A 17752-nucleotide genomic window follows, 5' to 3' on the forward strand; every position below is an offset into this window, starting at 1 on the left:
AAAGGATTTTTTTATGTTTTTGAAGCAAATTACACTTGTATGAATCAGTTCAAACTTTGCATAAAGTAGATGAATGTTAAGCCGAACCAAATTTTTTTCCTCCAATGATCTTCATTCGTTGTCAAGCTACAATGGTTCAAACTCAAGCTAAATGTTGCATGTAAAATTCATTCTTATGAGAACTGAATACACAGTAAAGGTTCAAGTAAATCAAATAAATGAAAAATGCATTCTTATGATAGAACTGAAAACTTGCTTTCAGATATCTATCTTTGTCTAAGATAAGTTTCAATCATTTGAAAAAACCTTGCTTCATTTAGATTTTATGTACAAAAACACATTTTCCTGGGAGGTTTTTAAAGCATGTCACTTCTGTAATTTATAATTATATTTTTCCCTGAGACATTTAAGTCTCTTCTTTATCTGCGATATTGATTGAAGCAGAAGAAATGGATTGAAGTTTGTGTTGGGGAGGGCACTCAACTTGGGTAGTTCGTGCAGCAATATTAATCATCGTGCTGTGGTGGTGTAATGGTTAGCATTTCTGCCTAGCAAGCGAGAAGACCTGAGTTCAAGTCCCAGCCACAGCACAAATTTTAATCCATTTCTTTCTGCTTCAATCAATATCTGTAATTTATGCTTGTATGAATTGGTTTAAACTTTTTGTGGAGGTAGTTAAATGGATAAAGTCAAAATGAATTTTTTTATCGCATAATCTTTATCTGTTGTCAAAATACAATGGCTTAAAGTCGAGCTAAATGTTGTACATAAAATTCATTATTACATGAACTGAATGCACAGAAATGGTTTAAAGTGAATCAAATCAATAAAAACATGCATTCTTACAGTAAAACTGCAAAACTTGCTTTCAAAAGTCTAGCTTCGTTTGGATTTATGTGGGAAAAAAATTTTTTTAGTTGTTTTAAGTGCACTACTTTTATGTTTCGAAGTTCTGCAAATCAGTTCAAATTCTGTAAGAAGGTAGATAAATACATGTAATTAATTGTCATAATGTTGTTTTATGAGAGCTTTATTCATTGCCACGATCCATGATTTAGCTATCATAAGTAGGACTTAAAATTCGGCTTTTCATGAATTGCACTTGCTGAGAGGGTTTAAAGTCATACAGATGATAAAAAATATATTCTCACAATAATCATAAGTAACATTTACAAAAATCTTTCATCATTTGGGTTTTGTGTGTGAAAAATCACACGTTTGCATACAAAATTGTGCTTTGTAAAATGTACTGTAAGTGCTGCATTTGGATATAATTAAAAAAAATAGTTATTATAGGTGAGTATCACTTCATTGTTTACACGTTTAAGATTGTATTTCCCAGTGGCTTAGAATCATTGAAAAATCTTTGGACAAGCAAAACAATGCATGTACTAAACAAGAATTACATCCAGCCCTGTACAAAATGACGTACTGTTTGATCAAGCATTTACAACTTTATCAATGCCCATGCAGAAAAACTAACCTGAAATTTGCTATAAAAAAAAAACTGTCAGAAAAAGGTCACCTTAATTCTAACCAGTAGAGAATGTTTACTGTATTTTCTTCAAATACTACTTGCTATCTTGTAGATATCCTATTTTCAGGCAAATAAAGCTTTAGTTCAATTTTTATACAGCACTGAGAAGTTGAGTCATATTTTGTTGTGCATACATTGGTTTGTAGTTTCTCTCTTTATTTAAGCCAACCATATTCATACTTAATTCTGGCTTGTTTTTGCAACAAAATTTTTGTGCCAAACATTATGCACAACAGGTTTTCTAGTGGCAGTTTCTTAATTTTCAATTTTTATTAATGCATAATTTAAATAATGAATGGCAAGAATTTTAAGATAAGAGATAATAATTAGATGAATGCTTTTCAGTAGTTTATTACTTGTTGTGGGAATCATTCAGCTTGCAGTATAGCAAGCTTTTAAGGAAGTTATCTACATAATATGCTCGTACATTAAGTTTATCCACGTGATAGAGAAACAGTTGACATAGTTTTATCATAACCTTCACATTATATTTAATATTTGATCAATAAAAATAAAATTAAAAAATATGAAATAAAAGAGCAAAATAATAAAAATAAAAATTATGAAAAACAAACTAAAAATTTAAAAAAAGGCCTCCTGCAGTTATGCGATCTGGACGTGATGGCGAGGCTTGCTTATGTGCTCCGAGTACACAATAGGCTATACTGGACAGGTTGAATCATACCAGTCGGGTAACTGTAGAGGAGCCAGACTAACAATGCCCAACCCAAGCAACACAGTTCAAAAAACAGTAAAAAGGCCTATATCAGAGCAGCCATCACCCGGGCCAACAAAAATCTACATCTGTTACCAAGCTGTGGCAGTCTAATGTTCAAAATTAAGGCAGAGTAAAAACTGTGAACTACAATGAAAGCTCCTATCACAGTGCAAGAAAAGGTGAATATGTCGACCGAGTTAGGGATGTAAAAGATGGGAACTAGCTTTTCGACTTATCTAGCACCTTCAAAGACGCTTAAATAAAAACATCTAAACATATTCACACCTTTTCATGAGTCAACACTATTTCACTAGTACAGTGCGCCCTATTAGCTGCCAAGTGTTGGCACACCTGCATCTTGCAATGTACAGATGGGGTTGTATACGAGGCCAAGGAAAAAAAAAAAATCCCGAATTTACCGGATTGCAAACACAGTTTTTCCGTGTCATTAAGTAACAGTATATTTTCCCTCGGAACTGTAAAATTTATCAATCCTTTAAATGGTTATGTTTTTATACACGGGCGTAGAATTTCCCGGCAGTTTAGAAAACGAAACTCAGGGACGAAAACCCCTTTTGGAAAGATTTTTGATGTGCAGCAACATGTACGCTGCATATTTTTGTATTACGAAAGTATAAATTCGTATTCCACCAAACACCGCGTGTTACTTTCCGAACTATTGTTATCGAAATTGCGATTCGCTTTTGTAAGCCAGTCATAGCTCGTGTCACGTGACCCCGCCACCCGATGACAGCGGATATTCCAGACCACAGGACCCGTGGTGTCAGTTAATAGTAACATCACTGTCAAGTAGCGCGGATACACAAACTGGAAAGGTAACGTTTTTAATTAATATACGTTGTGTTGCTACAAGAAAAGCAAAGCTTTCACACACAATATTAGTCTCTAAGGTTAATAAGCTGCAAGAGAAGATAAGCTTTCACATGTAATGTTTATCTCTTTGCGCGTGTTACACGTTAAGATATATCACACAAATGTGCCAGTAAAATTTTTAGCAGAGCCCAGTGACTTGCCCTGAAAGATTTCCACAAATAAATTAGCTACCGCAGAAGAGAGAGCTTCCCGTAGCACATCAATTTGCTCACGATAACGACATGAATGTCTGGGCAAAAAATATTTCTAAATGGCTCGTCACCAAATGCTCTGTGATTTAAAAGTAACGCTTTTCAAACCACTATTCCCAATATTTTCCCGTGAGCTGTTAGAAATAGGTTTGTTTCAGTAGTCGTCAGGGGCCGCCAGATGACAGGCAACGCCGCGCTTTGACAGCTACTGTGACGCAGGAAGCCCGTATGTTTGTACGTATAGAACATTAAAAGATCTTACATTATGCCATAAAAGAAAAAAAGACTTAAAAGGACACTCCAAGAGCATCGGAATTTCGTGAATTGTACTAAAATGGCACAATTAAAGTGCATACTTAAAGAGCACATTCGTAGGTCCAGATTCCCAAAGAAGTAGGAGGCCTCGACCTGATATTAAACTTATCTGTGTGGGTTCCGGGATGTTAATTTTCTTGGAGTACCAGTACTGTATTAACTCGTTTTTGATTCTATATTATGGCATAATGCCATACGTGCTGTTTTGTTGTTGTTGTTGTTGTCTTCAGTCCTGAGACTGGTTTCATGCAGCTCTCCATGCTACTCTATCCTGTGCAAGCTTCATCTCCCAGTACCTCCTGCAGCCTACATCCTTCTGAATCTGCTTAGTCTATTCAACGCTTGGTCTCCCTCTACGATTTTTACCCTCCACGCTGCCCTCCAATGCTAAATTTGTGATTCCTTCATGCCTCAAAACATGTCCTACCAACCGATCCCTTCTTCTGGTCAAGTTGTGCCACAAACTCCTCTTCTCCCCAATCCTATTCAGTAGCTCCTCATTAGTTATGTGATCTACCCATCTAATCTTCAGCATTCTTCTGTAGCACCACATTTCGAAAGCTTCTATTCTCTTCTTGTCCAAACTATTTATCGTCCATGTTTCACTTCCATACAAATACTTTCAGAAACGACTTCCTGACATTTAAATCTATACTCAATGTTAACAAATTTTTATTCTTCAGAAACGCTTTCCTTGCCATTGCCAGTCTACATTTTATATCCTCTCTACTTCGACCATCATCAGTTACTTTGCTCCCCAAATAGCAAAACTCTCTTACTAATTTGTCTCATTTCCTAATCTAATTCCCTCAGCATCACCCGATTTAATTCGACTACATTCTATTATCCTCGTTTTGCTTTTGTTGATGTTCATCTTATACCCGCCTTTCAAGGCACTGTCCATTCCGTTCAACTGCTCTTCCAAGTCCTTTGCTGTCTCTGACAGAATTACTATGTCATCGGCGAACCTCAAAGTTTTTATTTCTTCTCCATGGATTTTAATACCTACTCCGAACTTTCCTTTTGATTCCTTTATTGCTTGCTCAATATACAGATTGAACAACATCAGGGATAGGCTACAACCCTGTCTCACTCCCTTCCCAACCACTGCTTCCCTTTCATATCCCTCGACTCTTTATAACTGCCATCTGGTTTCTGTACAAATTGTAAATAGCTTTTCGCTCCCTATATTTTACCCCTACCACCTTCAGAATTTGAATGAGTATTCCAATCAACATTGCCAAAAGCTTTCTCTAAGTCGACAAATACTAGAAACGTAGGTTTCCCTTTCCTTAATCTTTCTTCTAAGATAACTCGTAGGGTCAGTATTGCCTCACGTGTTCCAACATTTCTTCGGAATCCAAACTCGTCTTCCCCAAGGTCGGATTCTATCAATTTTTCCATTAGTCTGTAAAGAATTCGCGCTAGTATTTTGCAGCTGTGACTTATTAAACTGATAGTTCGGTAATTTTCACATCTGTCAACACCTGCTTTCTTTGGGATTGGAATTATTATATTCTTCTTGATGTCTGAGAGTATTTCGCCTGTCTCGTACATCTTGCTCACCAGATGGTAGAGTTTTGTCAGGACTGGCTCCCCAATACGTGCTAGAAGACGAAAACGTGCTGCAGCGAGCTGTTGGAATCTGCCAAGAGAGTGGAACTAAACACATTGTTTCAAACACATTGACTGCCTCAGTGTAAAATATTAATAAAAACCAAATTTCTTTAGCAAACCGACAAAAAATAACTTCATTGTTCTACAAGGTGATTAATGCATGACTGTCAGAAAAGTAGAAATAAAATAAAATCTGAAACTAATAACGTATATTAGCCTTCCGTGATTGTGAATGTCTTAATTCACTTAATAGCTCACGGCCACAGAAATCCGTTTTGTTTTCATTTGATGTGAGAGCAGTAAACTAAGATGAAACAGCAAACGTACTAAAGTGTAAACACGGGTCGCATGGAGACTACACACTTCCCCGCTACAACTCAAGACTGCTCTGCGCATCAGCCCCGGATCTACGATAATTCCGAACCGGGGCAATACTGCGATAATGGCGCCCCCCCCCCCCCCCTCCCAGCCCCTTCCATCGAACGTTTGAGATACGAAGTCAAAAATTTTAAAAAATTGAATTTTCAACAATATGTTCATTTTGTACGCACATCTATCTGAAGAGTCTGATACATAAAACATATATGTTTGAGGAAATGTACGAAATGTTATTTGGTATTAAGTGTGCCAGAGTGCAGTGCCACCCCTCTCCACACAGCATTCTTCTATCGCACGTCACTGTATTTCGCTCCGTGGAATTGTAAAGTGTATATTTTGTACTGGATGCCATTAAACTATATTCAGGACAGTGGAAGTTGAAATGTCCTGTGGTGCCTCTCCTGCTCCCAGTTGGACGGTTTGACAGCCTGACCTCTTAAAAAAATATCTCGCAATTAATACTGTATTGGATTATTTGTAATCGTGAGAACCAGAACTCTTCAGAAAATTTGCACTCTGTATTGCCTGTTAGCTAATAACTTTGTTTTGGGTGACATACAATTAAATATGGCATACATGAAACCAGTAAAGACAAGAGACAAACAAGACAGTACACATTTCTTCAATCCTTAGTTCCTAGCATTATTTTTTCTCTAATCTGCTACAGCTTTACATGGCGCGCTTTCCTTTCTGCGAAAGAATCTATTACCTCATCAAAGTTCGTGAAACGTTTTGCTACATGAAAAATCGAAATATTGTTTTCTAATACTGCGTAAGCTATTAATACAAATAGTACCCAAGACTGGTGTGGTTTCTCGATCTGATAATGGCTATTTTATCACTGTTGCTAGATACAACAAAATAGGCCTTTCTAAAACGCTTGTAACACACACCGAATAAACGAGACTGTTTTGGTACAAATGGTCATTTTTATAACACGACAGAATATAATTCATGAAGACCAACATAAAATGCCTATTAGGCCTACATCAAGCAAAAAGCTTTGTTAGAAAATAGTTCCACACTTCATTCATACGCTCCTGTTTCTCGAGCATGAAAAGTAGTAGCACGAGATTTTTATATAAATCTGGAATAGTCATAAACTTCCTTAATTTGTTTGATGTCCCCGTTTCTTCTCCTTCCTCGTTCTAACAATCAATCTTGTCATGACTAATTCTGGAACTATGCCAGCCTTTGTCAAAACTTATTCACCGGTTAACTTCACTAACCCTGCCAAAACCACCGGTTTAGTTATCTCTGATTATTCTCCGGTTAGGTGTTATGTTCGTACAAACCATTTTCTTCCAGAACAGACCTTCAGCGCTTGCAAGACGGGGCTGTACAACTGGCCCTTACTAGTGTAGCGATCTGGCCAGAAATTTTCTGACAGTTTCGTTTTCCTGAATACACCGAGAAGATAACACGTAATCTTTCTTCCCTGTTATTCCTGTTAGTCGTTTATTTCCACTCTGGAAGTCTGAATCTATGGAATTCCATAGTAAGTACAACAACGCTGATCATTCACAAACCCAATCAAGGACATAACAGACAGCGATTGCGTTCACTCGTTCGGCTTATCTACATCTACATTTATGCTCCGCAAGCCACCCAACGGTGTGTGGCAGAGGGCACTTTACGTGCCACTGTCATTACCTCCCTCTCCTGTTCCAGTCGCGTATGGTTCGCGGGAAGAACGACTGTCTGAAAGCCTCCGTGCGCGCTCTAATCTTTCTAATTTTACATTCGTGATCTCCTCGGGAGGTATAAGTAGGGGGAAGCAATATATTCGATACCTCATCCAGAAACGCACCCTCTCGAAACCTGGCGAGCAAGCTACACCGCGATGCAGAGCGCCTCTCTTGCAGAGTCTGCCACTTGAGTTTGTTAAACATCTCCGTAACGCTATCATGGTTACCAAATAACCCAGTTACGAAACGCGCCGCTCTTCTTTGGATCTTCTCTATCTCCTCCGTCAACCCGATCTGGTACGGATCCCACACTGATGAGCAATACTAAAGTATAGGTCAAACGAGTGTTTTGTAAGCCACTTCCTTTGTTGATGGACTACATTTTCTAAGCACTCTCCCAATGAATCTCAACCTGGTACCCGCCTTACCAACAATTAATTTTATATGATCGTTCCACTTCAAATCGTTCCTCACGCATACTCCCAGATATTTTACAGAAGTAACTGGTACCAGTGTTTGTTCCGCTATCATATAATCATACAATAAAGGATCCTTCTTTCTATGTATTCGCAATACATTACACACAGCTGGTCTGATATTCCGTAGGCTTACTTTTTTTATCAGGCGACAGTGCGGAACTGTATCGAACGCCTTCCGGAAGTCAAGGAAAATAGCATCTACCTGGGAGCCTGTATCTAATATTTTCTGGGTCTCATGAACAAATAAAGCGAGTTGGGTCTCACACGATCGCTGTTTCCGGAATCCATGTTGATTCCTACAGAGTAGATTCTGGGTTTCCAAAAACGACATGATACTCGAGCAAAAAACATGTTCTAAAATTCTACAACAGATCGACGTCAGAGATATAGGTCTATAGTTTTGCGCATCTGCTCGACGACCCTTCTTGAAGACTGGGACTACCTGTGCTCTTTTCCAATCATTTGGAACCTTCCGTTCCTCTAGAGACTTGCGGTACACGGCTGTTAGAAGGGGGGCAAGTTCTTTCGCGTACTCTGTGTAGAATCGAATTGGTATCCAGTCAGGTCCAGTGGACTTTCCTCTGTTGAGTGATTCCAGTTGCTTTTCTATTCCTTGGACACTTATTTCGATGTCAGCCATTTTTTTCGTTTGTGCGAGGATTTAGAGAAGGAACTGCAGTGCGGTCTTCCTCTGTGAAACAGAGAACTCTGCTCAGCTCGTATGGCCCGGTCCCATTTTGCCCGCAGGAAAGTTTATTTCTAGATGCAACGAGGATTCCCCTGGCAGAGACATCACGTACACTATGCACGCATTCAAAAATCGACTTATGGCTCACTCAGAAATCAACTTCCAGAGTGTCCGAAAACTAAGAGGGATGCGTTTCAAAATCATATGAATAATCGATAGACCAACGTGCGCTGCATGCTGGGCGCTTTGTGAAACTAGGTTTTTCCTCCTCAAGAATATGAATTTGGGACTCCTCTCCCTTCCTCATAGATTCGGGCCTGCTGTGCATGCGTGAATCTGGCAGCTCGGGCGCGGCAGTAAAATTTTTCCCGGTTGCATCTAGCAGCTTGCTGCGACTGTTTACACAGCGAACAGCCACATTTCTGTAGCCAGAAGCGGGAGAAGGTGCTACTCACACGCCACTCAACTGCGCATGCTTATGACCCCGCTCGTAACTGCTAAAACGAATCTAATGTACTAAGTTGTGACGTCACGCTCATCGGAGGCAATTTGTTGTTATGAAACATTGCACAGTCTTCCTAAAGCCTTTGACACAATTTTCTGTTGGCAAACGCCCGTATGAGCACTGTGTTTTGTTGTATATGGCACATTTCCGTTGCAATTAATGTTTTATTTTAGTTTTTTTTCCTCGTTCACGTTTTATTGTTGCAGTATTACTCTGCAATAGCGCGATACAGTAATAACCTTTGTTAGAGTATCGATTCTTACCAGTCAAAATTACAAAAATTTAACTGAAAACTAACACAACGAAAAATTCCCGGAATTCTAAAAAATTCCCGGTTTTCTCCCGGATGAAAAATTCCTCAGATTTTCCTGGATCTCCCGGTTGTCCCGGGTCGTATACGCCCTGATAGACTAAAGTCCCTGATCCTGTACCCAAATTCCAGAAGGTTCACCAGCTATAGTAGACAAAATATAGTGCCATATGGCTAAAGAGCATACACATAGTAGCTAAGAGTTTTTATGGAGGTGAAATTGTTCTTGGGGGGGGGGGGGGGGGTGCTAAAACTTTTTTTTTTCCTGGGTGGGGAGGATTGAATTTTCCCCTATATGACCATTTCTCTCCCAAACCCACCCTGTTGTTACATGGTATGGTAGGGATGTAAGAACAAATAGACATAAACTTATGTGCTGATAAAGAGTGGGAGGCACCTACGATAAGAAGTATCCAAATGTGGGGGTGCATCTGTAATAGGAAGTGTACCTCAGAGAGGGGATGTATGCATCCTAAACTTTGACACATTGTGTTATATTGCACCATAAGACAAATGATACGCTGGTTAAAATTATGGTGTGTGTCATGATACACGATATGACACCATGTATCATGTTACTTTACTTGACATGACGAATAATATTACAGGGCATGGGTATTAATAGTAAGAAGTAAAAATGTGCGCATATGTCAGATGTTTTGATTTAAATATCTTTGAAGTTACAAGCAAAATCCAAAGTAGGCACTGTAACATAAACATGGATTCATAAAAATATAATTATGAGTAATTCACTGCATGTGTCAATAACTCACCTTTAGCTCTATTTGTGCATCTTCCTTGTGTATAAATTAATTTGTCCAATATTTGATGCACAAGCTACTTATGTACAGAATAGGACCAGTAGCATAAAACAAAATATTAAAACAAAGCATTCACTCCAACCACATTTATTTGGAGACCAAGTAGAATGAGCCAGAATTAAAACATTCCACTATTGTTGGTTCACATTTCATGTTATGCAAAGGATCTCCTCACAACTGACTAGATAGGCATAGCAAACTGCAAACAGAGCCATGGCTAGTAGTGTTGAAAACTAACTATATGTAGCTGACTGCTTGCTTTTACTGTAAAGTGGAAGGATAGTCAATTCTGAAGAGACAGTCTATGAATAAACAAAAATAAAAGGAGTGGCAGTAACAAATTTTGTCAGCTACTGACAAAGGGAGAGATTAATTAAGTAAGGAAAAGGATAAAAAGTGAACATCAGCTATGAAGAACTAGATAAAAGCACTTACACACAATTATGGTCTCCTGTGAATGGCTCTACATGCTCAACAACATTTTTTTTAATGTAGCCCTTTATGGCCAGCTGTTCATTCTTGGGGCAGTTTAAAACTCATCAACTACCTTTTATTAACACAAAACTTCAAAAAAATGTATGAATTTAGAAACAGCACCAGCTAAGGATTTACACTAAATCTATTCCACGGTATCAAATTCAAGCTGGACTCTTACATAACACAAGCCCTGCATAATTGGGCATTATTCTTCTAAATTCTTAGTTGTTTATACTGATGAGATCCTAAACTGGAAGTCACATGTTACATACCTTATTCAATGTCTAAGCTCTACAATTACTGCACTACAGATAATGTAAGATTTTGGAGATGAAAATGTCAAAAAGTTAACTCACTTTTCCTCTTTTGGTCACTAACATCTCATAACTTCATGTATGGGGTAAATTGACATTGAGGAAAGAAGTGTTCATTGCACACAAACATGAAATAAGGGTGATATGTGGCGTCCATTCTAGAACCTCTTGCAGACAGCTCTTTAAATAGTTGGGCATACTGACAACAGCCTAAAAGTAAATTTAATATCTTACAAAGTTTGTTGTCAATAATCAATCACTGTTTGAAAATAACAACATTCATTAAGATAATACTAGTAGAAGAAATGACTTCCACTATTCATCAATCAGCCTTAGTGTGGCCAAAAAGGGTCAGGTATTCAGACATAAAAATTTTGTCCACCTACCAAGTGATCCAAAGAATTTAATGGATAATAAAATAGACTTCAAATACAAATTGAAATCGTACTGAATACTGTATGTCCAATGCATACAACGTGATGTCAAAACCACTTTGCCCACGACCATTGTCAATGTGCACTGTTGCTGGCACACTGTGCACTCTTACACTGGCATGTTGCAAATCTCACATTTCCATACTTTTCCACTACAGTATAGTCTGCACTGTACCATGTTTCACAGTGGACCCCAAAGATACTGTGATGGTGCCAAAAATCCTGTGGCGGCACCAATGATCCTGTGATGGCATAGTTATGTCAATTTCTCCTTAAGAATCTCTCATACTATACACTTGCACAATACAATACATACACTTTCAAAGAAAATTAGTAATCTGGTGCTGTAAGTAACATAGCACTCACAGTGCCTGAAGGGTTACTGTTACCTCAGAACATGCGCAGTCGAAAACACAGTTGTGTACCATCTAGAAGTTAATTGTAGTGGAGCTGACCATTTTGATGCTGGTTGCTTAATATAAGAGAGAGGGCGCTGCGAAAATATGTTTTTGTCTGTTTTATTTGCTTGCAAGCACACGTTTGAAGAGAAATGGAATAATTTTAATGTGTTTTATGCATAATTTTAGTGACATTTACAATGTGCTGTAGCACATTAGCACATGCTAAATGATCACCATTGATGATAAATATACTCAAAATCTATAACCAACCTCTGTGTTCCCTCACTCTGCACACAACCCTCTCCACTCCCTCACTCCAACCAACCAAATGGAATAATTTTTATGTTACACACTTTGTGCATACATGCTAATAACAAAACTCTCAACATTCCTACATCACACACAGCAAACCACAAAATAATAAGAAATTTCAAATCAGAACAGCAGCAATGTCACAAACACCTTATCTTACTACAAACCAACAGTTACCATCAACATGTAACTTACTAACTAAACAGTTCTTACACTTTTACATACCATTAATTCTCAAGAGAGCCTGGCACTCATATTCTTCAAAGAATATTTCAGTCATTGCTTCCTGGATGGAACTAAAGTTCAGATATGGTTCTGTAACTACCAAAGGTGTTTCACTAAAATTCACTGGGCAGCACTCATTACTGAAAATGTAGTCCCACACATTCTTTTGTACATCCCAGTTGATTAAATATCCCTAAAAGATAAATAGCCAATGAAATCTACAAGCTAAAATTAAATGTAGACTATGGAATATCACATGTACACGCAAATACTCACAAACCTTTTGGAAAGGCAAAATATAAAAAAGTCCAGAAGCATCTCTGCATTCTTCAACTTGGGCACCAATAAAAGGCCTCCTTCGTTCACTTTTAGCCTTCATTATACAGTTTGGAACGATTCTGCAGATAGTAAATTTTCAAAAATTCATAAAATAGTAGTGATAAATGGCGCACAAAATTTAAAGTTTTAATTATCTCTCTCTCTCTGTGTGTGTGTGTGTGTGTGTGTGTGTGTGTGTGTGTGTGTCTGTCCATCATCTGCTAAACTGTTTGAGAAAAAATTGGTTAAACATGAAAACCCTTACACATGTAAAATATCTTATTCAAACAAAACTCACACTTACTCACTCTCATATTTCTCTATACATTCACAATATCATTCAAAATGTATAAACTGCAACTATAATCATTGTTTTTAAAACATACCAGAAACCCAGATACAAGGGACATCTTTTAAAGTTTTTTACATACAACCTCTACGTGGTGCTATCGAGATGTGATATTACTGCTTTTTAAACTTTTGTCATTTGTATTATTAAAGTAATAGTATCTAAAAATATTGGCCAAATAGTTTGCTTATAGTGAGCATCTAAAGAAACAGGCTGTGGAAAAAGTGTAAACTTCACATTAAGATGGTTTTTTAACAATTTCATAAAGAACTCAGTCAACATCAACTACTTTGATCCATTTTTGATTCTGTCACCTTCGGGAAAGAATTTACAATTAGTTTTCGAAAATTGTTGTATCTGTGTTCTGCAAGTGATGAATTTTCATGAAAGTCGACAAAAATTAGTTCTAGAAAAATAAAAATAAAAATAAAACCCAATCAATGCTTCCTCAGGCACATTGAAGACTGCAGTACCTTCTTTATTCCCTGAAAATTTAGCTATGGATTATTTGTTCCCAAAGGACTCCACATAATTTGATCAAAGCTCAAAACAAGCTCAAGTTAGTTAGTTAAGTAAAAGTTAAAAAAATTAAACAAACAAAATGCAAAATCCATATACAATATTACACCAAGAGACAAAATTAGGATATAGTTATAGAATCCTGAAAGTACGCAGCAACCAAATGTTTCGATGTTCCAAGATGAACTGAAAACAAAAATAATGGTTTACTTGTCAAGCACTTCCAAGGAAATCACTTATTTCTTTGGTTACACTGAACATGTCACCACCGTTGCTTTACAGGATTGAAGAACAATTAATGCTGAACAGTATACAACATGTTTGGCATAAGTCATTATTGAAATCAGGAAAACCCATCAAAAAGACATGTATTAAATTGTTCTTCAGTATACTAATATCAGCTGGCACATAGCACATCAAACAAGTGATTATATGACAGCGAAAGACATCAAATTAGTCTCCCCCTGCTTGAGTACCCACTAAATGACTTATTTGTTCTTATATTCAGAGTGTGTTGAAACATACCCAAAAGTGCGTGAATTTCAAAGACGAATGTTTTGAGAAAAAATATATACCAGTGAAATGTTTTTCTTTCATCGTTCTTGTAAAAAAATTGAAAGGCTGCTCTCACAGAACAACAAACTGAAGGCAATGTGACAGTCTGGTCATTTATATATGAAAAAAATCCAGAATGAGCCCTAGTAGTTTAGCAGTAAGGTTGGACATTTCACAAAATATTAAAAGTTATACAACATATTTCTTTTCATCTTTGCACTTGTATCAACAAATGACACAAAACTGTTAAAATGGGCACATTTAAATCTGTACATCACAAGTGGAAGATACTGGTGAGTCCTATCACTGGAGCATGAAGCCATGCATCATAATTTTATGCACTATTCATAACTGAGGAAGTAGGACTATCTTGTCTGAGGAGCAGTGATGAGGTATGCCATGGCCAACTTGATTCAGCCAGCCACAGCTCAATGTCTGTCCACTTCCAACCAGCCACTATTCCTCCCATTGCCTTATGATTCTGTACTGCAACTGCAAGGTGATAGCACATACATTTTTTCTTGGCCGCCACATCCCAAATGATCATGCAGCCTGGTTCCTATCAAAATACCACCACCTCCCTCAGCCTTTGTAGACAGGGCCACTTCCATATGAAACCTCTGTGCTAAGGCTGGGGAGCTGCTACTTGTCCTCATCAACAAATTCTCAAGATGTGGATCTGTTTATGTTTCTGACTAATCTAGACCCACCAGCATAGCAAGTCACTGCCTGTGCAGCTGTGAAATTGATTTTCACTACATTCTCCACAAGCAATGAGGGTGTCTGACAATTGTGTACAGCACACTCTAGTATTGGAGTAAGATCAATATCAATCCTAACCCATGGGTGGAGCAGAGTGCTGCCATTCTTACTGAATTAGGCCCAGAGTTATTTGAGATTTATCCAACCATTGAATGTTGCAGATATACGAACATTACAAATTTAACCCCCCTGCGGGTTCGGGGGTTAGAATAGGCCCGCGGTATTCCTGCCTGTCGTAAGAGGCGACTAAAAGGAGTCTCAAACGTTTTGGCCTTATGTGATGGTCCCCTCTCGGGTTTGACCTCGATCTTTCTAAATTATTCCGAAGAGCGAGCCAATTGGGGAAGGGCGCCTTACATGGTGCACTGTATCCGTCGTGCATTGAGACCTTTAGCCGGCTTTTTCGTCGTTGCAATGGTGTCCCGCTCGTTTTCCATCTCTTGGGCGAGGTTACGTCCCTGGGTGCGATTACCACGCTGCACTCTGCAGTGTTGCTTTTAGCTGTGACGACGACCTTGGACATTTTTGCACCTAAGATCCAGCACGGTAGCCAGTCCGTTGTGGTGGGGCCGCCATGTACCCTGTTGGTTGTAGCCCCCTGACAACACAGGGATTGCTCTACTGATGCCTGCGCCGTTAACTCCCCACGTATGCCAAAGAGTAGATGCCCATCTCCCTGGGGCATCAGGACTCCCGGCAATGGCCATCCTGCCAGGTGGCTATTGCTGCGGCTGGGTGGCGCCCGTGGGGAGGGCCCTTGGTCGGAGTATGTGGCATCAGGGCGGATGACCCGCAATGAAGCGTGGTACATCATCTGTCGCTGGCAGCCAGCCACCAGCAGTCTCTAAGCGTTCAAGGGCTCATTTTAAAGCTAATGTTTATGACCCCAAATCGTTCCCATCCCTGGCCACACCATGGGAGGAACGAAAGGCAATGAATGACAGTGAGCTGATGGTGACTCGTTTCTATCCGTGAAGCCTCAGTTCTTTGTAGAGCATTTAGAGGACAAGTTTGGGGAGGTAGAGGGCTTGTCCAAAATGCGCTCTGGGTCAGTTTTGATAAAAACGGCACCCTCTGCGCAGTCACGCAGGTTACTTGCTTGTGACAAGTTGGGGAATGTTAACGTTACCATCAACCCACATAAGAGTTTAAATATGGTCCAAGGTATTATTTTCCATCGGGACCTACTTTTGCAGTCTGATGACGAGCTGCGCGCCAATTTAGAGCGCCGAGGTGTACATTTCATCCGGCGCGTTCATCGGGGTCCAAGGGACAATCAGGTAGCTACCGGTGCCTTCATCTTGGCCTTCGAAGGTGATACATTACCAGAGAAGGTCAAGGTGATGGTCTACCGATGTGATGTCAAACCCTATATCCCTCCCCCGATGCGGTGCTTTAAGTGCTGGAAGTCCGGTCACATGTCCTCTTGCTGTACTCATAGCCTCACATGTCGAGATTGTGGACGCCCATCTCATCCCGATACTCCATGTGCTCCGCCTCCCATCTGTGTCAACTGTGGAGAGCCTCATTCCCCTTGCTCGCCGGACTGCAGTATCTTACAGAAAGAACGCAAAATCATGGAATATAAGACCCTGGACCGACTGACCTACACTGAGGCTAAGTGGAAATTTGAACAGCTACATCCCATGCGCATGATGTCATCTTATGCCTCCACTGTCACTCCTGCTCCAGCTCCATCAGCTGCAAGACATACAGTCAGCTCTCAGAGTCAGAGGACCTCACCTGCCCCCTTGATGATGGGGGCCCTTTCTCTCGCTGTTGCTCCCACACCATCTACCTCGGGAGCAGCACCCACTAAACCACTGGGGACACCAGTCCCCACTTCTAAGCTGGAGAAGCGTAAGTCTTCTTCGGCTTCTCTCGCTCAGAACGGATCCCTTGGGTCACTCCCTTCCCAGGTTCCTACCAGCGGCACAGCAGACACCAACCAGCGGCTGAAGAAGCCACAGGTCGCTGGTCAACAGGTTTCGCAATCCTCTTCAATCCCGGAGACTGACCCCAATAAGCCCTCTCAACAACGGCAACCAAAGGAACAGCGAGAGAAAACGACTTTGAAGACCCGTAAGACCTAGACACCTGCGGTGGCACCTACTCCACCGCTACCTAAAAGCTCTGCGTCTGAGGTGGAGATCCTTGTGTCAGCTGAGGACCTCTATCTCGCCGGTCCCTCAGACACAATGGATAGCACTTCCACGGGTGCTCCATCGGAGGCAGCAGGTGACCCAGCGGCGTAATCTGCCTTTCCAGTCCCGTCACGCGTTTCCCCGCCATGGACAATACCATCCTCCAGTGGAACTGCAGCGGTTTCTTCCACCATCTAGCTGAACTCCGCCAACTTATCAGCCTTCACCCTTTCTTCTGCATTGCTCTTCAGGAAACTTGGTTTCCAGCAATGCGAACCCCGCCCTCCATGGCTATCAGGGTTATTATAAGAACCGGGCAGCATATGAAAGGGTGTCTGGTGGCGTCTGCCTCTGTCGTTCACACTCTGCAGAGTGTCTGTCCCTCTCCAAACACCTTTAGAGGCTGTCGCTGTTCGGGTGTGGACGCCACAGGCTGTTACTATCTGCAGTCTTTACCTTCCACCGGATGGTGATGTCTCGCAGCATGTCCTGGCTGCACTGATAGCCCAATTGCCGCCACCTTTCTTGCTATTGGGCAACTTCAACGCCCATAACCCTCTGTGGGGTGCGTCAGTGGCAACAGGTTGAGGTGCCACCGTTGAGCATTTATTGTCGCAGCTCGATCTCTAGATTTTAAATGATGGTGCCTTCACACACTTCAGTGTGGCACTATGGCACATACTCCACCATTGACCTTTCAATCTGTAGCCCTAGCCTCTTACCGTCTGTCCAATGGAGTGTGCATGACGACCTGTGTGGTAGTGACCACTTTCCGATCTTTCTGTTATTACCACAGCGTCA

The 17752-nt window shown here is 40.2% G+C and overlaps 1 protein-coding gene and 1 non-coding gene across 2 annotated transcripts in view; one reads left to right on the top strand and one right to left on the bottom strand.

Annotated features, from left to right (window-relative positions):
- LOC126259313 (actin-related protein 6) overlaps positions 1-17752 on the bottom strand; it is a 111275-nt gene that overhangs the window by 66553 nt on the left and 26970 nt on the right. The window contains exons 2-3 of the mRNA XM_049955990.1: positions 12585-12702; positions 12305-12497 (exon numbers count right to left, since the gene is read on the bottom strand). Of these exons, the coding sequence (XP_049811947.1) occupies positions 12305-12497; positions 12585-12702 (311 nt within the window). The remainder of the gene's footprint in view (positions 1-12304; positions 12498-12584; positions 12703-17752) is intronic.
- On the top strand, positions 518-590 carry Trnaa-agc (transfer RNA alanine (anticodon AGC)). The gene has a single exon. It is a non-coding gene; the product is annotated as a tRNA-Ala (tRNA).

The sequence above is a fragment of the Schistocerca nitens genome, chromosome 5 (assembly GCF_023898315.1).
Source record: "Schistocerca nitens isolate TAMUIC-IGC-003100 chromosome 5, iqSchNite1.1, whole genome shotgun sequence".
Taxonomy (NCBI): domain Eukaryota; kingdom Metazoa; phylum Arthropoda; class Insecta; order Orthoptera; family Acrididae; genus Schistocerca; species Schistocerca nitens.